The sequence below is a fragment of the Nyctereutes procyonoides genome, unplaced genomic scaffold (genome assembly GCF_905146905.1).
Source record: "Nyctereutes procyonoides isolate TBG_1078 unplaced genomic scaffold, NYPRO_anot_genome, whole genome shotgun sequence".
NCBI classification, from domain to species: Eukaryota; Metazoa; Chordata; class Mammalia; order Carnivora; family Canidae; genus Nyctereutes; species Nyctereutes procyonoides.
This window is the reverse complement of record NW_026575142.1, coordinates 69,852,407-69,875,554: the sequence shown is the minus strand read 5'-3', so window position 1 is coordinate 69,875,554 and position 23,148 is coordinate 69,852,407. Positions and strand designations below refer to the sequence as shown.

At 36.7% G+C, this 23,148-nt stretch overlaps 1 protein-coding gene across 2 annotated transcripts in view; it reads right to left on the bottom strand.

The window, feature by feature from the left end:
• NAALADL2 (N-acetylated alpha-linked acidic dipeptidase like 2) overlaps positions 1-22,169 on the bottom strand; it is an 880,849-nt gene extending 858,680 nt beyond the window's left edge. Inside the window, exon 1 of one of the 2 annotated variants that reach the window (XM_055308319.1) lies at positions 22,046-22,169. In XM_055308319.1, coding sequence (XP_055164294.1) covers positions 22,046-22,088 — 43 coding nt within the window. In that variant the 5' untranslated portion in view covers positions 22,089-22,169. Of the gene's footprint in view, positions 1-17,121; positions 17,208-22,045 lie in introns of those variants that run through there. The other variant, XM_055308320.1, reaches the window with a different exon arrangement.
• Between the last annotated feature and the right edge of the window lie 979 nt (positions 22,170-23,148).

Below are 23,148 nucleotides of genomic sequence, written 5' to 3'. Positions count from 1 at the left end.
ATATGCATTTATTAAGTACCTAACATATGCTGATGATTATTCGAGGAGTTTGGGATACAACAGAAACAAAGACACTGTCCTCGTGGAGTACAGTTGGATAGATGAAAGACAAATTATAAACAGACAACATAATGAACCAATAAATAATAAACAACAATGAAAAGTATTTCTTTAAGTTTGGCACAAACTAATTAAATAACCAAATTGGACCAGAAACATTAATGTGTTTAATAATGGTGCGATGCCTAAAACCCTAGTAAGGCTAGTATATTATATAGTGTTCACCATAGATTCCTCCTAAAATGCAAAATTAATTAATTAATTAATTTAAAAAAAGCCTAAATTCCAGAACACATCTAGTCCCAAAGATTTTGGATAAGAGATTGCAGACTTAATATAAAAAGTAGAATGGGAAATGGAGATTACAATTTTAAACAGATGGTCAAGATAGGCCATGTGAGCTGGGTTGATTAGTGTTCTCACTTCCCCCATACATATGTCCACCTGGAACACATGATGGTGACCTTATTTGGAAATAGGCTCATTGCAGAAGTAATTAATTTATGGATCTTGAGATAGGATCATCCTGGATTTAGATTTAGGGTCAGTACTTTATCTAATGACAGATGACCTTATAAGAGAAAGACAGAGGGAGATTTGGGGCAAAGTTACACAAAGATGAAGGCCATATGAAGATGGCAGCAGAGATTGGAGCTATGCAGCTACAAGCTAAGGAGAGACAAGGAATGCCCCAGAATCTGGAAGAGAGGCCTGAAGTGGCTTCTCCCTTAGGGCTGTCAGAAGGAGCCAACCAACCCTATTGCTATAGATGAATATCTGTGTCTCCCCCTCTCCACCCTCCGCTCCCCACCATAATTCAGACCTTGAAGCCTCTAATCCCCAGTGTGATGGTATCTGGAGGTGGGGACATTGAGAGGTCATGAGGATGGATCCTCATGAATAGCATTAGTGCCCTTATAAAGGGGATTCCTGGGAGTCCCCTCACCCATTCTTCATGTGAGGCCACAGTAAGGAGACAGCGGTCTGTGAACCAGAGAGGAATCTGCCCATGCCTTGATCTCAGACTTCCCAGCCTCCAGGACTGTGAGAGATAAACTTCTATTGTTTATAAACCAGCCATGCTACGGCATTTTGTTATAGTGGCCTAAACAGACTAAGACACCTATCAACACATTGCTTTCAGATTTCTGACTTTCAGAACTGAGAGAATAAATGTCTTTTAAGCTCCCAATGTGTTACAGCAGCCCTAAGAAACTAATACACCTAATTAAGAAAGTAACATTTGAGCAAAGGCAAAGAAGTCAAGCCAAGCAGATGTCTTTGAGGAGAACAATCTAGACAGAGGGGCCCTAAAGTAGGAGCATATCAAGCATGTTCTAGGATGGCTACTGTGATCATGTTGACAATGAGCTGTAAGCGGGCCAAGCACAGAGACACGAAACCAGTTATGACACCAGCTAAATACTGCAAACTAGATGATGGTGAGACCACAGTGGTATTAGCGGGAGTAAGTGGCCAAACTCTGGATGTATCCTGAAGGCACATACATTATCATTTCCCAATGGACTACATGTAAGCTGTAAAAAAGAGAGTTTTTGTGTTTGTTTTATGATTTGTGTTTTTGTTTTTAGGTCATGAAACTGGGAGAACGGAGTTCCTTCCCACAGAAATGTGGTACACCACAGCAGGTTTTGGGGAGACTATCAGAAGCACAGCATAGTTTGAGATGTTCACTAAATGCCCAGGTAGGGATGCGGAGTACATAATTGGCCATATGAGTCTAGGGTTCAGAAGAATGGTCAGAAGTGGCAATGCCAAGTTGAAAGCTGTTAACATACAACTGATATGGGATCGCCAAAGAGAAAAAGAAAACAGAGAGGACTAAGGGCTGACTCCTGGGTACTCCAACTTCCAAAGAGTAGATTTAAGTGAATAAACTACAAAAGACATTGCCAAGGAGTGGCTAGTAAAGTAAGGGGAAACCAAGAAAGTATGATATTCTAAGGCTAAAAATGGAAAAAAAGGAAATAGTAATCAACACTTGATGCTTATAGATGAAGTAGGACGAGGATTAAGAATTTACTAATGAATTTAGAGATGAAAGTAATTAGTGACTTAGATAAGAATACTTTTGGTAAATGGTCTGAGCAAATGTCTGACAAGAAGGGGCTTAAAGAGGAGGGAGAAATAGGAAGCAGAAACCAGGGACAATTATTTAAAGAAGTCTTACCAGAAGAGAGTAAGACGGAGTTGTAGCTGGTCGAATGAGAAGTGAGGACAAGAAAATATATGATAAACCTGTTATTCACTTGAATTTAAAAACACAGATTTTTAAAATTCCTTTGAAGCAAGTAATCATACAGGATATATTGCTAGATACAGAAAAACTTAACACATAGAAATGTAATAACCACATGGAAAAGAAAATAATTTGTATTTCAAAACTGTGAATGAAGTGTCACCTCAAGAAGAAAAAAAAAGTTTCAGAAAAACAAGAACTAAAACAAAACAAAAAAAAATGTTATGATATCATAGCCAGAAGTCATTGAAAAGTATACATATGTTAGAGGCAAGGTCACACTGAAAATAAAATCTTCATTTTTTCAACTTTTAGACTAAAGACTATCCGGTGTGGATTGATCTACAGTGAAGCCGATTAACTCAGAAGTCTGAGTTTCACAAGATTAAGAAAGAGCAAAATTGGGTTTCTCTTTTATCTTTGCAATTAAAAAACTGTCTACAGTTAAGGTGTCCCTTAATAAAACAGACATATTTCACTCATTCTGAAAGCCTCATTAACAAAGATGAATAAAGTACAGAAAAACATGTGTTTAGTACATATATTAGTAAACATAGAAGGTCACATATAAAACACCTTGCAAAAAAAATAAAATAAAATAAAATAAAACAACTTGCAGGCTCTTATTATGGGGCAGAAAGCCATTTATGCTTCTACAAACTCAAAAAAAAAAAAAAAAAGTCAGTACATTTTGGCTTATCCTGTGCTAGAAAAACTAAAAATCGTTCTCATAGTCACATAAAATAACTTTAAATGCTTACTGAGATTGAAGAACCACAGTAATACTGAATTTTATATAAACATTGAAGGCAACAAAAGGCCTGCAGGAAGCATGGCATTGCACATTGAGTTCTCTTCTTCATGCATCTTTTTAATCAAAAAGAACAAATAAACAGATGGCCATTTTTTATCTTATCTGTCTTCTAAGGTACACTAATTATGAGAAAGAGAATCAGATATCAGACATGATTTCTTTAATGAATAACAGGAGAGTGGGGGTACGGGAGAGGCGAGAAAAATCATTAAGAACCCTTCCTTGCTGTCATGTACGGGGCCAGGAAGAAAAGAACATATTGAGCTTATTGCCAGAGAGAAAAAGGCCGGCGCCATTTGTCCTTATAAGTGGAGTAAGCAATTATCACAGACACTAGATGTAGAGCAACATGAGACGGTCCTAGGAGGCAAGACCTATAAATTAAGGTGCTTTTAAACACTTAATCCAGAACATGTAGGTTTTTGCAATATAGATTTTTCATAGGAACATGTTCTTTCATGCAATTTTAGCAAGTTTTTGCTGCCTAGGCCATAAACTTTCCTAGAGGATAACAATTCAACAGGTTGGTCCAATCCCATTAAGATGTAAATAATAATAACATACAGACTTACTTGGAAAACAGATTTTCGTTAATACATGGAGGTCTTTTATCCAGGTTCTTACCTATCAATCAGTAATTCACTACATGCTCAGTTCAAGTATTAGGTTTAATCATTTAAATACTGTTTTATAAAATAAATAATAAATAAATAAATAAATAAATAAATAAATAAATAAATAAATAAATACTCTTTTGTCAAAGTATCTTATAAATCTTATTCTAGAAGATCTTACTAGACTGCACCTACACATTTATCACTTTATTATATATTCAGACTTAACCACAAAGCCATTTCAAATCAAATGCTAAGTAACCAAATTTGAGGGTTCCAGTGTATCACATTGTATTCTTCTTTAAGATAATTGCCTGAGGAATGTATACATAAATGCTAACATTTCAATAGAACGCTCTTGGTTTTAGAACTACCTTAAAATCATCATATATAACCCCGTAAACGTCCTCTATATCTTTGTAATTAGTAGTAATTCAACTTAATGCTGGGCTATATCTGTTCATAAGGAATTCACTGTCTTAGGATAGTAAATTTCTACTTTTCTTACAAAGAAAACCCACGTCATCTTGAAACCATACAAAAGTCCTTCTTTACATTCAGCTAACCCTTTGCCTTGTAGCTACTATTTATTGGTTCTTGTACTTCCCCCTTGCGATTATACTTAACGATTGTATTTAACATTCCATATTTTCAAACACTTAACATAGCTACAGACACTAAAATCTATGGCTCCTTAGTCTAATTTAAAAAGTCCCCAAAACCAAAGCTGAACGGCAATAAAACCAAACCTTTAATAGTTGTATTCAAAATGATATTTTTATTTTCTTGTTGAGATTGGTATTGTTTGTTTTGTGTGTGAGAGTGTGGTGAGGGGGCTTTTTCTGGATGTCTAATATTGGCTGAGTTGAAAACTGCACAGGCTGAGGAATCTCTATTTACTCAATATGCTGATTTATAGAGAGAGACCTCAACTCAAGGTAACTAGAGAGCAATTTAGTTCAGCTCTAAGAATATATTGATAAACTTCATAAATTTGCTACCTGTTGTACCGAATTACCAAGATAGAAAATTCGATGGAGAAAAGAGGAAAAGGAGTATCTGTAAAGATGCAAAATAGATGAAAATAGAACTCAAGAGTCTAAGTCATTTGTTGGAATGACACAAGTTATGGACTGAAGGTTTTATCTCTCCAAAACTCATATGCCAAAGGCATATGATGGTTCTTGGGGTGGACCTTTGAGTGGTAATTAGTTTTAGCTGAAGGCATGAGGGTAGGGCCCCATGATTTGATCAGTGTTCCTACGGGAAGAGGAAGAGAGACAGGACTGACCTCTCCTTTTCTATCGTGGTTGGCCACAAGCAGCCATCTGCAAGCCAGGAAGAGGGTTCTCACCAGGAGAGGATTCTGCAGGCACCTTGATCTTGGCCTTTGCAGTCTCCGCAACTGTGAGAAACTACTGTCTGGGATTTAAGGCTGCCTATGATGTTCCTTTACAGCAGCCTGAGCTAAGACAATACACAACAAGACCCCAGTTCCAAATGCCTCCTCCTTCAGGCCATCCTACAACACATGACTCTTAAAATGCAATATAACTGAGGAGGATTAAAAAAAAAAATCAGTAATGTGGTCATGAGAATTCATTTTGCTATGAAATGAATTTCAGGCTTTGAAATTCCAGGTATAACCCAGTGAATGAGGAAAACTTGGAGCCAGGTAAAATAAGACTTGAAATCTCAACAGATGTCATCTACGTTGTATATTTGAAGGACGTAGAGCAGATACTATCACACAAAAACTTACACTTGAAATTCCACCATGAAAAATATAACATTTTACTGTGAAGAATTTCATTGGATCATTTTATGCTGAAGTTTCATACGAAGGTTATATGATAGGAAGGACAGAGAGGAACGAAGCTAAAGGATGATCAGCGATATTAGAAAGGAAATGTAGCAAAAAAGCTGAAGAGTAAAAACAAAAACTGCAATTACTCCACAATTGTTTGACAGGTCTTGTCTCTCTCACTGGTTTACTCTAATGGAGTCTTAGAATAAGAACTCAAACCCTAGTCAGTATTCTTTGGACAGACCACAATGATGAACAGAGCAGATTCTTATATTTTTGGGTAAAATGTATCATTCTGCTGAAGTCCAAGATTGTGTTTGCTATTAATATCCGATTATATTTTTTTAAAGATTTTATTTATTTATTCATGAGAGACAGAGAGAGAGAGGCAGAGACACAGGCAGAGAGAGAAGCAGGCTCCTTGTGGGGAGCCCGACATGGGACTCGATCCCAGGACCCTGGGATCACACCCTGGGCCAAAGTTTGATGATCAAATGCTGAGCCCCCCAGGTGTCCCAATATATGCTTTAAATGAATATATATATATAGTATATATTACAACCTATGTGATGGAAATAAATCTGCTTGAAATATTAGATTTTTATATAAGTCTCAAAAGCTAACATTTATTTTTTTTCCTAAAGATCACAGGATTTCCCTTCAATCCATTTTTAAGTGGATTAGTAACCAGAAGTTAAAACATTAAGGTATTAATATAAGCACTATAACAGCATTTTTATTTCTCCTAAGCATTTATATCTATAGATAGCACTTTTGCATTTAGTTTTAATGGTCCATGTTAAATAAAAAATAGGCAAATAACACTCTACCTTAATCCACAGTGGCAATATGTCACTTTATTTTTAGATTGCTTTTAAGTGCCGATCAAAAAGTGCAGAAAATCTTTGCATTACATTTTTATACTGCAAATTACAGTTATTTTAGTCACAACTAAGGGACACAGAACTTTTTTTTTTTTTTTTTCCCTTAGGAAATAGGATATATTTTTGTTTCTCTAGGGGAAAGCTAGTAAGTCTTAACAGGAATGTATCAGGACATCAAGTGAATTACCCAAGTTTTGATAGAGAAAAGACATTAAAAATCATCTCAATGCCATCTGAATTATGAATTCCATTGATGAAATCTATTTCCCTGTCTCTTAAAAAATGTATATAAACACAAAAATCCTTAATGTGGGGTCTCTTAACTGGTGCTCCATGGAAAGATTTTGAGCAGTCCATACCTCTGCAAAAATTTCTATGCAAATGTTTGTGCTGTATACATGAATGATTATTTTATCATCAAAATCTACTTTTTTTCCTCCTGCTTTTCGAATATTTCTGAAAATTAGTGAGTAAGGCAGCAAGACTTGTATTATTTCATTACATGTAAAATGTCAGTCATCCTAGAAGTGGGAGAGGCTGATACTAACGGCTCAATGTGTTTTTAAGATGAATTGGATGACATTGAATTTTTTTTCCAATCATGAATTTTAACAAAACAGGCTATCTGTCCTCCTGGCAGCTGAGTGAGTTGTTCAGCAGTCAAAATATCACACATCTCCCAAGACAGATGCTTATTGCACCTACTCATATAAATAGGACATTTGTAAAATATTTAAGGAGCAGAAAATATACCTTGAATTGCCATGTACTTCATTGATGTAGACTCCTAGTCAAAGCTATTTTTTTCTTGAGCACTCACCAACTCGATGATGCTTTGATATGCATAGATTGTCCTTACACCCCAGAACCCTAGGTGTAATCTCTTGAGGCCAACATTTGCCATGACATGTCATTCACATAAACCGCCTGCAGTCATATCACACATGTTTTGTCAACCTATACATTCTTAATCGCTTTGCTGTGCACCTGCTGCAAAACAACCTGTCAATTTGGCAGGAAAGAGGGACAGGAAATCCCCATGCTGCCTTCTTGTCCACTATGCAAGTATTTTAACTTGGCACATTAAGTATCAGTAGGGGAGACTGGAGTCGAGAGGCACTGACATCCTGTTCTCATATAGAGCAAGTGCATAAAGAAAATCTGATGCTTTCCACAAAAGCAGATCATTGAACTGTGGTTAACATCTTGGACATGTGCACATCTGCTCACATGCAATCTGGTGAACGGACACAAAGCCTAGATGATACAGGCACACGTGTTCTGAGATTAAGTAAAAATAGCATAAGACCATCCACTCTGCTTAAAATGTAGCTAGCCTTAAAACTCGACTGTAATCAGTGGATTGTAAACATGTTTAATGCCAGTCCAGGGAAAAAAAAAAAAGTCAGCATTCCCATAGCTGTTCGCTGGTCATGTAATAGGAACTAATAATTGAATTTTTTGAAAGACACTACTCATGTCACAATGCCTTTGTATAAATGGTTTTTTTTTCCCTTAAGTACACTGTCCATTTATTTGACTGGGGAACTCTTCATTTAAGAAGGAATCAAATATCACCTCTTTGCTTAAATTTTTCTCTCTCCGATAATTCTCTTCCAAGCATGAAGATTGTGCATACATAGTAACCTAATAATCGGTTTAGATACTATTCTGAGAATGAAATTAGTTAACTTAAATAATATCCCCTGGATTGGTACCATGCATAGAGTAGCCTTCCTATTTCTCCTTTTTCAAACATAAACTTTATAAAACACCTAACTCCCATGAGGAAGGCTTGTTCACCGGCACTAAACTGGCTAAGGCACTTTTCACATAATTCTCAATGTATATATCCTTGGAGAAAGTTATAATGCATTTGAGAGACCATCTACACCCATCATTGGTTTCTCTTCAATGATGAGGATTAAAAGAGAAAATAAATTTGGTTTGAGAGGTGCCTGAGTCAGTTAAGTGTTCAACTCTTGATCTTCACTCAGGTCATGGTATCTGGGTCATGAGATCAAGTCTCATGTATGCCTCTCACCCCCACCCTCCACAGCATGGAATCTGCTTGAGATTCTCTCTCCCTCCTACCCTATTGCTCATATTCTCTCTTTCTCAAAATAAAATCTAAGTAAATAAACAAATAAATAAAGAGTTTGAAAATTTTGCTTACACTTGACATGTCTGACAATTAACTGCCCATAACTCATCCTTACAAGATCATACCACTATATGCGTAAAAGCTTCAGTGGAAGCTAGATAGCAGCCCCCTAATTAAAGTACAGTTCGGGGAAAATTGTACTTTTCTTTATAAAAAAAATAGACTTTTATATTTCAAAAATTATATTTTGAGTTCTAGGGATTTTTAATATAAAGCTAAATTAAGTGGATTTGTGCAAACCATCACACCCAGAGTCACTATTAAGGGCCTTATGTACATGGAAGGCTTAATAGATTCTTTAACCGAGGGATTTAATCACATTGTGGATTAGGAAGAAAAGGGTAGGGAAGGAATGGCTAAAGACTACTACTTATTAGTTCCCACTGTGAGAAAGTAGGGGTTCCTGTGGCAACAGAAGTCCATATAGACTCTCTGCTGATACCCTCAAAACAGCATCTTTAATGGCTGAGGTTATATGGGTACTGAGGTCTCCAAAATGACCACACAGGGCATTACAGTATCCAAGGTGCATGACCATACATTGAATGAGATTCCAAAGTTCGAGAGGGAGTAATTCTAGAATGTTATCAGAGTTCTGAAGGTATATAAACATAGAGACACACACACACATACAGTAGACTATGAGTTGCTGTGCCCATGACTTATTGCATGTAGTTTCAACAGCTCCTAATAATATGTCTGGTACATAATCGTGTGTCAATAACGTTTGTTGAATGAACAATCGCATAAATTTGGTATGTTCGGATTTAAATACAAATCTACTTACATTAAATGGTCTAAAGTTCAAAGAATTTCCAACCTGCTGAAAATAACAACTTAAGAAGCCCATATCTAGTCAGGACCATCATTTCAGGAGTCATACAGACCCGGGTTTGAATCCCAACTCTACCATTTAGTTCCTATATATTCTTAACACTTTCATCATCTCTCTGAGCCTTCTGTAAAAGGAAGAAACTGAGACCAGTTCTCACATGGTGGATGTGAGGCTTAAGTCTGGCCATTGGAACTAAAGCAATGCCCATCCCCTAGTAAAATTTCTATGTACAGTAACTATTCTCTTCATCATCATCATCATCATCATCATCATCATCATCTTCATCAATGTCAGATATCTATTTTTTTCAGGTATCTATTTAATTTTGACAGAATGGAGTTCTTGTTCATTTCACTGATTCAAGGATGAAAAACTATGAAATAATTACTTCTAAAATGATAATTCCAACATTCATTAAGTTCCTGATTAAACCCTATTTCTGTATTAAAATATTAGCAATAATCAAGAGTACCATTAGAGAATATTTTTTTTCATAAAATAAAGTAAAATATTTCTTAACTCAAATGTGTGATCCTGGTTTCATCAGAAAGTTGTTTAGAGGAGATGATCTTTACATCTCCTAACATTTAAGTAACAACTGCAACCAAAAACACCCTTTATTGTGCAAGTAGTGTCTTTGATTCCTCTGAAATTCTTCACTTTTAGTCTGTATGTCATACTTTCAGCAGCTACAGAACAAGAGAGGAACAACTTTTCCGATGTCAGATGCTGAGGATCAATAGCTATTTCCCAAAGTTTATGGCATAATTAAAATGTGTAACAGGAATAATTTTCTCTTTAAACCCTAAGGCCAAGCCTAGAATTATTGACTAAGTCAAAGTTATGTGGTGTAACATTTTTTATTATGTTTATGGATAATATAAAGGAGTTTATGGCTTTTACATGTAATTTGTTAAGTTAAAAACACTGAAGAGGAGGTATCCCTTACATCAGCAAAGCACCAATTGTTTAAGAAACCTTTTTAAAGTGTATTTTGTAGAGGGTAAATCTATATTCCTTTATACCAGTTTGTGGTCACCTAAAACTTCCAACTGAAGGTTAATGGTCAAAACATTCTTGAATTTAGTAGAACCCATTTACTTCCAACTACTTCTTCAGAGCTTTATCACGTTCAATAAAAGTTCCGGGAATGCAGGTATGATGGAAATATCATGAGGATGTGTGGGGAGGTAGGACAAGAGGAAGCAGGAGGTACTCAAACAGGAAACACTATTGGTATGCAGGAGACTGCGTGAGTTTGTGTAAAATACGGTAGCTACAGAAAAGCAGATATATCAGCTATGGAATAGACTGGGAAAAAAATATTCTTTCCAGTGAGAAAAATTGACAGTCACTAATTTCTGTATGTGGATATAAATGGCAAGCACGTGAAACACTCTTTGGGCAGTCCTGTGTTTTTGTCTGTTTCTATCGTCGTTTTAAAGGCAGCTCTTCTAAAATGGTACACCTGGGAAACGTGGTCATTAAGAAACAATGAAGTAAGATACACCCCAGATTTAAACTGGCTTTGTCTGTCATTGGTATTTACTAAATGTCCAATTTTATTACTTGCCCTTTTCATTATTATCAATGATAATGATTTAACCATATAAACTCTATTACAAATCACTATCCAAGGGTCTCAAATCTTCGAGCAGGTTAAAAACTGATCCGGCCTTATTTTGATTTCTTCGAACAGAGCCAAATGGAAGTGGGTCTCTATCATCCCAAAGTTTCATAGGTCTGTCACATTCACACTATAGGGCCAGTTATGTATGGGCACTTTTCAAATGTTACCTAGATGAGAAGACACCACTAAAAAAGCTTATCGGGGGATCCCTGGGTGGCTCAGCGGTTGAGTGCTTGCCTTCGGCCCTGGAGTCCTGGGATCGAGTCCCACATCAGGTTCCCTGGATGGAGCCTGCTTCTCCCTCTGCCTGTGTCTCCGCACCCCCCCCACTCTCTATCTCTCATGAATAAATAAAATATTTTTAAAAAATAAAATAAAAAATAAAAATAAATAAAAAGCTTATCAGCTATAAAAAACTGGGTGTTCCATTATTGTTCAAAAGCTGGATGATTCTGTAATAAAACGTACACTCTCTTCTAGTTCAGCTGTGGTCCAGGGGCATGGACTGTGAAGGTAAAGAGCTGGAGTGGGCTTTCGGGGTGGTGCTACACGTTAGAGCGTCAATCGTCCACAGTAATCGTCTCTAACTCTGCATACCAGCCAATAACACACACTCACTCTCATCTCTATGAAAACTGGCTTAGTCATTGGCATTTTTTTTTTCCTATTGCTTTCCCATATTCATGGTCTCCTAACTTCTCTGAGGCTGCCTCAGGCCAAACCTCTTAATTTTCTTTCATGGAATCAACATCCCACACGTAGCCCCACCCTAAGTCTTGGCTGTATGAACTCATCCTTTACTACAAAGATGCAGCCCGTTTGGTATAGGCTCCATCACCCACTCTCCTCTACAATTTGGTGAATCTGTCATTACACTCACTCTTCTTATTTTTCCTTATAGAAAGTTGCCCTCCTGCTCTTTGAAGTTACTGTAATGAAGAAAAAAAAAATAATAAAGTGGTTCTAATGAGACCAAGTTCTCATCTCATCAAACACACCCTTCACCTTCTCCCCCCGACACTGATTTCTCATTTGTGAAAGGTGAACATTATATCTACTGGTAGCACCACTGTGATGGATCTACCTCCTTCGTTCTATCTTCTGTCTACCACTCCCCAGCCATGGCCGTTCCCACGACACAATCACTGAGTAGCTCGCACAGCCTAACTTTACAACTTGGTCTTTGCCTTTCACCTTGTTCTTGATAACTCTCAAATTGCTTCTTCCTCATGTTGCACCTTGATTCTGGCTTTGAATCACCAAATAGATCCTATCTATTTGACTATTCTGACATTTGACATCCTTCACTCCTTTAATAGAGAAAACCCCACTATGCATTGCCCTGCAAATGCTGTATCTGAATCTTCTTTTTGTCCTATGACCCCATCTCCATTTCTTTCATTTCTGTTCACACTTCAGATGTTAGTGTTTTCTATCACCTTTTCCTTTAACCTCTATCTTTGTATAATCTCCCCCATCCACAGTGGCATGTAGGACTTCAGTTTTAGTAATTTCCAACTCTTTAATCTCATCCTAGGACTCTCTCCCAAGGCCTAGCATCATCTTTGCAATTTAGGTCCTGGACATTCTCATCAGTATATAACACTTATAGTTTAAAATCATTTCCTTTAAAACAATCTCATATTTCTCTCCCTAAACTGTTCCCCATCTTGCATCCCCTAAATCATCTAACAGAACTATTTTCTCTGTCACCTAAGCCAGAAACCTAGTTTTCACAAGCTCTTCCTTCTGTTGCACTCACTACAAATGAACACCAATTTATCCTCAAGTATGACTCACATTGATTTGATTTTGGTCAAATCCCACCATTATTACATGAACTCAGTTTTCCATTACTGTGCGATGAGGGACAACAATGAAGATGAATTTGAAACTGAACAGGAGGGCAGCTTTCTTTCTATAACAAAGAGATACTCACATAATTATTTGCATTGGAGTCTATATTCCCCTTTGGGTGATTGTGAAGCTTAAATATATTGACTACTTAGAATAGTCTCTGGCACACGGTATAAACTTAATACATGTTTTCTTCTATCACCACGACTTAAACTATTTGAGAACTTATCTAGGTAACCCCAATCAAAGTTACAGAATGAAAGAAAATGAGAAGGAACAATTCTCTAATTTTGAATGACAGCACACTGTTCCTAATCTCCTAGAATAGACTCTACGCCAATTATTATTCTTCTAGACGAATGCTTCTTTCCATTTTAAGACTTTTATTTATCTTTTTTATTATTGTTTTTTTTTACTTAAGTTTTCTTGTTTTATTTCATTTTGTATTTACCATGTTAAGTGACTGCTACTTTATGCTCAACTAATTTTCATGTTGGAATAAATGTAAATTGCATAGACACAGGAATAAGATGAATTTTATGTTTGACTTTTTTTTTCTGAGCATATTAAGTCTACATTATTGAAAATATAGTTTGTGTTAGTGTGGTTCTAGGCACTAGAAATAGAGAAATAAGCAAGTCAGCCATGGTCTTTAATCTCAGAGACAGAAGAGTTTATTTTTATTTTTTTTCCAGGAAATAGACAATATACAAATGCACCAAAAAAATAAAGTTTTTAAAAGACCATAGTGAGCTATTAAAAGAATTAAAATCAAACATTAAGACAGAATGGATGCTCTAGTGAGAAAGACTAGAGAAGGTATCACTGAGATGATATCTGACCTGACAACTGAAGGACAAAAAGAAAACAAACCACAGAAAGTTTAGCAGAGACTATGAGTCCACACAAGGGTTCGAAGTCTGAGTTTGGTGTGTTTGTTGGTGAAAGAAAGGCCAAAATTTCTGAGATTCAAATAAGCCTATTAATCTCTGCTTTGATTTAGTACCGGATAAATTCTAGTTATTTCCCTCTTTATATATATGCGATTATAAAAACAAATTATTTACTATGGAATCAACATAAGTAAATGCAAATTCCATGTGAAGATCACCTTTCCAGAACATTTTATGAACTAAGTACCAATGTTATTGTGGATTATGTTATCAAGTCACCTGAGAGTATTTTTTGCAAATAATTTAGTAAGTACTAATTTCTAGAAATATAAGTAAGTTTTCTAATCAAGAAGAAATATGATGTATAAAAGAAAACCACAGAAGGCAAATGGCAGACTGAAAATATAAAATATGAACCTAAAACGGATGAGAACTCAGGCTTAAGAATAAAAGCATCATTATCATTTTCTTTTTTTCACCCGAATTCCTATTTATCCATATCAAAAACAGAAACTTAAGGTAATATCACCCCAGTGCACTTACAGTTTATAAAGTTTCTAAAGAAGGTTTTTAATGCAACATGCATTTCATCAATACCTATGTGCTCTTCTCTATTCTTTTTCTCTATTCTTATTCTCCATCCCTTTGCACTTACTCCCTGCTCCCCAACCAAATCCACCACAGTCAATGTACAGAAACCTTCAGTTAACCAAAATAAACATAAAACAACTATATAAAACCCAGTAGAAACTGCAGGAGAGACACTTGAGTAATACCATATCCTTAGAAAATATATATAGCAGCCTAATTTTCAAAATGAGTTTTTATACTCTGAAATTTTAATAATGTTAAAATTTCAATCATATAAACATTTAGATATTAAGTCTATCTCTCATTATTCTGTGTCCTTTTCCTTTTTTATTATTTTCAGATTTTTATTACATGTTTGATATATTTCCTATATTTTTTTTCCTGACAAATGTCTAGTAGAGTAATAGAGCAACTTAAGGAGCTCAAAAGAAAATCATGCATAGCAAGATTCTAAGATGAGTCAAATAATACTATTTTCTTTGTCTCTGTAACTCTTACTTAATGAAATCCCTCTCTTCTAGCTAGATCTGTCCCCTGCCATCTATAGAAATTATTCTGATGTCTGTCACCATCTCTATACATCCCTTGAATAGCTGAAACTTTTTTTTACATATTTGAACATCATAAATCTTAAAACCAATTTCTTACTTTCTCTTGGCTGCTAGGAAGCTTGAAAACAAATCTGTGTCCTGTTTGGTAGCTGACTAGAATGTTTTGGCACATATTCTATATACAATATTTTAATTGTTATTTTAATCTTATTTTGTTATTATATTTACTAATTTGTAGCTTATTTCAAAGTATTAATTTTGGGAAAATCTCTTTGTTTTCAACAAGAGGAGAATAAAGCATGTAAATAAATGGACAGTAGAATTTCTATGCCTTGTCTCTGCTGTTATTTTTTCCAGGGAAAATTTTCTTCCTTCTGGCCACTTACTCTACTTTAACAAACCTGCCAGAGCCAGTTTACATCATATCCCCTCTATGAAACTCTCCATAAATGCCTAGGTTCCCCTATAAATTCTTAGATAACCTGTCTGTGATTATAACAATACCAAGAATTGGTAACAAGTAGAAGCAACTTCCCTCTTTGGTGACAACGTACATTTTCCACCTCTGAAATTGACCACCCAAAAATGCTGACGTGATGAAGAATTTTTAAAGATTTATCAGTAGTTTAAGAAGACATGACTTGTCTCTGATTGTATTAAATATCCATAAACAAAAAGGAAAGTAAAGCTTAGTGACCCTCTAGCTCTCTCTACTCCTCACATCTCAATTCCAAAGGAATCTACTTTTGAGAAGACAAAAAAATAAAATCACAGAGATGGAATGGTTTCAAGAGTTTAATCACATCTTAGAAATGAATCATTTACCAAGGTCTGAAGTCACACAGCAAAGCTGACTGTGTTGCTTAAGAGGTGTATGTGCACACCGTTTGCATGTTTATATGAATTGCATTAAGTCCAGTAGTTTACTTTTCAAAATACTTCTATTCTGGGCTTTTTTAGTAGATAGGATTTGGTACTAGATGTCACACACTTATTGTTTTTTTTCCAAGTACATGCTACACATCTTGAATTACAGTGACCAGGGGCTTTAAAGAGGACAGGTGAGTTGCATTTTAATTAATTATGAACACAGTTTTGAATGCATCTCCCAAAGTGTTCAACTATGGAGATGGTTAAACATCTATCAGCAAGGCAACAAAACAGCCCTGGTAAATAAAAGTATTTACACATACTTTTCCTGGAGAGAGATTAAAAGCTCAAGGGATAAAACCAAAGCTCAATTCCTTCTTAAGGGTTTTCATCCAAACCACATTTTCTTTGCAATCTAGTCAGTCACCTGATCTCCCTTCATTTATGTAGCAAGTATAATACCTTGCAATAAGTCAAGTATGTGCTTGGTTAATCCTCCCCCCAAAAACTGTTATACAAAAAAGGTTGGCTTAAAAAAAAAAAAAAAAAAGTTGGCTTGCTGTTCTACTCAGTTAGCTAAATTTGTTTAAACTCTTTCCAAAACTAGAAAATAGGCATACAATGTAATAATTATAAGGTGTTTATACATGTACAATCATCAGATCATTACTTACACCCTTTGTTTTATTTCTTTAAGGAAAGAAAACAGATGCAAAGACAGATCCAGGCTTTTAAACATAAGGAAAAAATTTAATTGCATTATTAATAATAATGTTTAAACAATCAAGTCATCCTGTAGGTATGTATCACCTTTTCAAGATTTTATTGTGACTTTAATTCAAACTTAAAATGTTTCCCTTTAAAACAATTTCGGTGCCATAAAATACCATTTAAACCAAAGGGGATTAAACTGTGCTTTTCGGAACATTCAAAAGTCTATGAACAAACTCTAAATTTTAAAGTGTTTGAGAACTGGCCTCTCCCCCAGCAGTAGGTTTTAACTGAGTACCAAGTTTTTAACCACCCTTTATCTCATGTTCCATTTAAGTACATTGCTTCCTGTTTTATTTCAAACAAGGTAAAGATCCTATTTCCATTTACAAAGACAAGAAAAAAAGAGCTCCTCAGCTCGGTTGTGCTGCTGTCATTAACAACTTCTCATGCATTATTGCAGAATTCATCTCCTAAACCCACTGCCTACTTCAGGGATTCTCTCTCTGATATCTGGGGGGGGGAATCCCTTAGCTGTCTTCATGAGTCCCCTGGCCTAACCCACTTAGGTCAGACTCACCTGGGATTTCATGCCTTGACATTTTCTGCATTTTCTGCAATTTTACTGGCTCCAAATGTGTTCAAATTTATCCTTATGTAATAAGGTCTCTTCAGCAGAGCTTCTGGAAGTTCCAACTCCAAAATGCCCTTTTGCCTTAATAATTAAATTTCAACTCCAAAATGTCTCAGGTCTTCAAGTGCCCTGACCTATCAGGGAGAGCTAGTGGAAGGAAGCCTTCCTCCTGGAACATGGATAAGTTAAACAAGAGCTTCTTGCACTTCTCCTTCTTTAAAATGCTGTTAAGGTTCTATAGGCTGGGAAGGAAGAGTCATAAACTGGTCAGTCCTCTTTGGGGTTTTAGAAAGATTTCAAGACACTCACAGGCATGGTTTGCAATGATGAATGCAGAGATACTTTCTCCACCACAGAAAGTAAACATGCACACCAAACCAGTATAACAGGTTGGGGGATACAGTACTGCTGCCCTCCGGCTGCAATTTAGCAGCACAGACACTAAGGCACCTTCCTGCCTAGATTTTTTTTTTCTTCTTTTCATAGCCCAGCAGGATAAGTATAATTTCCCTTAAAAAAAAAAAAAAAAAGGGTTATATCATGAGAAACAGGATACATGCAATGCCTGTGTGTCTGGACTCCTCTTGGCTGTGAGGAAAGTCAAGGAAACTTGAGTTAAAAAGCCAATGCAACTTTTATAGTCAAGGAAAATCCCACAGCTGGATGGACCAGGATAATAGTTTGCTTGAATGAATACTGGACAATCCTTTCCAGGTCATAATGAGAGACTCTAAAAGGTATCAATATTGAAAGTATTCATAAGCCTGATTTTTTTTCCCTTTTCAAATAGGAAAGCAGATGCCTCCAGAATGGAATGTGCCAAATTCCTCTATAAAATTACAGGGTCTGGGCAGCTAGGGTGGAGATCTAGGTTTTGGCAACTGCTTCTGAGAAACCAAGGGTAATTTTCTTACCTTCATCGGCTCTGTCTGCTATTCTACAAAGTAAAAATATCAGACTTGAGGCTCTGTAAGCTGCCTCATACCCTGAAAATGTTAAGATTCTACAGTTTTTTTTTTTCCTCCCCTAATTCTGACAGCCAAATTCTCCTTGTTGAAGGGTCCTCTCTTCTCTGCTGATTGCTCTTTGGACCTGGCCTTGGATTCCACAGGGTCTAGCCAACCCTTCTGTGCTTGGAGACCTTTTTTTCCCCCTGAGCTCCAGTCTTTTATAGCCTATAGAGGAGGGGTTTCCTAGATCGTGAAAACCAAGAACTGGGGTAGGAAGGGGAGATATAAGTAGAAGATGCTCAAAGACATCTGAGCAGCTGATAAGTGGATGGCCTGAGTGACAAGGGTGTGTGGGCCGTCCACAGGAGACTTCCACTCAGGGAAACCGCTCTCAAGGTTGTCTCAGCATTGAACCCAAGAGGTATCTTTTACTTAAATCACTCCAAAGATGGATTTATATACCGTATCCTTTTCTAAGAAGCAGAGGGCTTTCGACATGCTTTGACCAAGGAGGAAGAGGAGGGAAATAAAATGGAAAAAGCTCATCTGGACTAAGTTGCTGAGGCAGGAGGGATTTGGTGGATGAGGGACATTAGGGACACGGCTGGATAGTGACAGGCTCTTTCCCTTTCGTACAATCCCTACCAGGCTCTGCTCTGCCTGTTACTAAGAATCTTGGAATAGAAAATGCACGTCCTTCCTGACTCGCCATACAGATAAGGGGCCCTTTTATGCCCCCAGGGTAGCTTCTGGAGAAATCTTAACCTGAGGAATTTCCCAGGGAGCCACCTGCCTGGTTGGAAGTTGCCCCCCTCCTGTTGTTCAGTCGTTGTGGCCTTTCACCGCTCTCGCAGACTGGCCAGGTGCTACTCAGTGGTACAGGGGAGTTTGCAGGGACTGTGGAAGGAGATGCTGCTGCCTTTCCTTACCAGATAAAATGCTCAGCATTTGTCCCCATTCCCGTCGCCACATTATTTTATATATTTTATTTATATTTTCAGAAATAAGAAAAAAAAGAAATCTAGCATTTTATCCAATGCTAGATAATCCTATTTTTTTTTTTGAATCCTGAGACTATTATGAGCCTTCTCATATATTATTCTCTGTAGAGTTACTTTTCGCTGGGACTGAAAGGAAGAGATTGCTTTTTATGTTTGAAAAGATAATTGAGATCTGTTCACATGTAGCTGAAGATAACCTTGGAACAACTTCACTTTCATTTGGGAAAAAAATAAGTTCCTGATATCATAGCTGCTGATTGCTTAGAGGCTCCACTAACCAGGGTACCCTCCTCACTGGCTTCCTGGGTATAAAACCTACAGGAAACAGCACTAAAATGGATCATCTTTGACAATGTCTATGGCTTGCCCTCCACGTTGGGACGAGACATGGTCACAATCTAGACACGTGTCATTAGAAAACCACTATTAAAAGAACATGATCGAGTTCTAATGATAATCTATCACTTACAATCTTCACAACCAAAAAACTTAAATCATCCATATGTTTAATGTGCAAAACAAAGTATTTATATGCAGTCATTTCTGTTATAGCATGCTTATTTGTCAGCTGAGCTGATAATAATTGTATTATTTCAGAGTATTTCAGAATCTTTGCTAAGTCAAAGGCAAAATTAAACATTTCAAAATGCCTTTTTCATCTACTTCAACAATTTTTAAACTCAATGTGAGATTTGGAACAGGATGTTGCAAGGCATAAAGAATAATGTTAGACCATTCCAGAAATGAAGATCCCAGAAAATATTTTGATCTATTTTATAGGATATTACATTTACCGAATCTCTTACCTCCACACAAGAAGCTGCAAATTATCCCCACAGTACTTTGCTTTATAATTAGAAATCCAGAAATAATTTAAAGCCAACAATTGAAGAACCCTCACTTATCATTAGCTCTCTCCAGATTACTAAATTCACTTAATTTTAAGGCAAATATAACTGGAATCAAAACATTGCAATATTCCAGGAAGATGGATCTGAACTATTTGTAGACCCATTAAGGGTTCATTTCAACTCAGATGGAACAACATGTTCCCCGTGGAAAAGTTTTCACTGAGCTCACAAGGGAGCTGGAGATAGAACCGATCTCACAAGCGGCCCTCAGCCACAGAACGTTTGTGGATCTAGCACATGATTTTCTAACTCAAACCATAACATTCGAATTATTCACCATAGCTCTTGTTTAAAACGTATACATTTTTTCCTGATATATACCGATTATTAATTCTGAAATTAAGGATATGTGCGTGTATATGCATGTGTACATGTAGTCGCCTTTTATAGTGGAACATATCACCATAACATAACGTTACCTTTTCCGGAGGAAAAAGTAAAACAAAATCTATAGACATTCTAGGACTCTAAAATACAAAGCAAATATTTCCCATGATCCTGACACAAAGAGAGACAAGCCCTGGTTACTCCTCAGTTTACTAAAACCTCTGAACCCAGACACAGTGATGCGCTCGCATCAGTCTATACAGCAGGCTAGTCAGGTGGTTGCCAAAGAGTCATACACATTTTATATGAAATCATCCTTATATTAACAATCCAAATACTTCCCATATATTTTTTAAGAAAAGACATTATAGAGACAAAGTATATGCTATGATCACATACATAAAATCATTTTTTCCATAAAACACATATAAGTGAGTCATTTCATAGAATCAAGCTAAATAAGTCTTTTGGCTTGTGTTTCTTCAATAGAGTGCACTAAAATGACTCCTTTTTGTATTAACCTTTAAACTAAAAGTGTTGATAATAGCATTTTATGCAGTATTTAACAAAATTTTTTTTTTAGGAAACATACAGCAATAAAATAGGATTCTGGGATGCTTAGGTAGGTTTAGTGGAGAAATGATTAAAGAAAATAAAGGAAAAACACAGGCATTCTCTGTAGGACAATTTACCTTTAGAAAATGGACAGTTTATGACCAGGCATGCCTGTGATCATCTTACTGTTATTCTCATACACGTTATATTTCACAGATGTAGTTATACGCTTGATTATATGACCTAAATAGAAAACTGGGTGGTTTAGGGATTTTCTTGGTGGCAGTATCACAAGGACAAAACTAAAATGTCATTATCAGTCAATTAAAAACATATCTTGACCAAAATGTCTTTGTAAAGGCAACGAATAATTCATAAGCCTATTAGAAATCCTAGCAGCAAATCAGCATTATGTGAATTTTGAATTTTAAGAAGGAATTTTTTGCACTCAAAATAGTGAAACATGTGAGCAACTTTGTATTGTCTCTATCAACAAGCCTAACCATAGAAGCCTAGACAAGCCAATGTCAACAAAGCCAATCCCTTCAAAGGACAAAGGTACCTGTAAAATAAACCCCCTTTTCCCAACTGCTGTGCTCTCCTCTGAGATCCCGTTTTCTACCATAAAAATTGGTTATATTAATATATCAGGACAAGGACACTTAGCTGGAAAACCCTAGATATGGCAAAACTTTGTTACAAATAAAAATTCCCCAAGTAGTGGCAAAAAAAAAAAAAAAAAAACCCAATTCTGTGTCAATGTCGGAAGAGATCCGCACCACAAGTTGGCCACAGCATTTCTCCGGGATTATAATGGACAATAAAGGTAAGGCTTTGCCCACTCTCCACCAATTTGGGTTTTTGTGTCGGTTAAGCTGTTGAGCCCAAGAGACAGCCAGCTTCTTTTGAAACAGGAAAAATCCTCACCTCTTTTCCTCACCCTCAGAGCATAGCTTGAAACTCGCTTGGCAGGGCACAAGCAGGTGCGTGTGTGCGTGCGTGTGCGTGTGTGTGTGTGTGTGTGTGTGTACAGGTGGGCGCGGGCACACACACACACACACACACTTTGTAATAGAAGCTGCTTGATTCTCTGATTGGAAACATTTCAAAGACTGTTGGCACTTACCTTGCAAAGATGTGTTAGGTGAACTTGCTTCATTCTCTCCCATTTTATTATTTCTTTTTAAAGGGGGCCAAGCAGTTTCAGGTTGTGTCAGGTACCTTGCAAGCTTTGCGACCTTCTGACTTCCTACTGTAGTACTGTAACAGTACACCACCTGCTTTCTGCCGTGAATAATTACCATTCTGCTTCCTGAATTACCTGGGCTTGCAGGACCAGTTTTGCTATGAAACGAGATCACATCCCCTGATCAACGTTCTGCTATTAACGTGTGCTGCACGAAATGTGGCTTTGTTTCAGTTCTGATATTCACTTTGAATTCACTTTGAAAAAAGAAAAAAAAAAAAAAAAAAAGAAACTGTATTTACATTTTCCCCAAGTGGGGATACTAGCAACATACCACGGTGCAGAGCCAGCTTTGTTTTTCAGTGTTCCCGATCTGCGTCTCTTACAGAAATAAAAAAAATATAAAGTGAATTTTGCATTGTTCATTAAAAACAAACAAACAAACAAAAGCCCACAGACATAAGGAACAGCCTGGGAGTCACTTTTGTGTAGTGGTGGAAAGACCAGCTTTGGAGTATCTCTGGTACTAGCTGCAGACCAAGGAGGGCTATACTTTCTCTGAGTCTCAGTTTCCCCAACTGGAAAATGATGATACGTATTTCAGAAGGTTCTTACGAAGACTGAAAACAATCCTGTATGTGGTAAACACTGTGAATGCCAGATGATAAATACAACACAGGGAGCACTTTGCCTCCTCCCCTCCTCTTCCTCTACCTTTCACCTTCTTCCTTCCTCCCCACTCTTGTCCCTTCTCCCTATGACAAGTGCAAAGAATGCCCAGGAAGAGCACTGGTATCGCTGTGTCCTGATGTCAGTTATCCCACTTATTGAGAGATCCTTAAAAAACGATCCAATGCAATTTCAGAGTCCCTCAAGGTCCTCACTCATAACAGGATCTAGATATTTGCATTGACTTTTTACAAGGAATATAATGAGTATTCATTTAAACTATTGTTCCTCAAAGATAATCTCTAGCAAAGATAAGCAACAAATTGAAGATTTATCTTTATTTGTAAAAGTGAGAGAGGAAGTGGATCACAAAA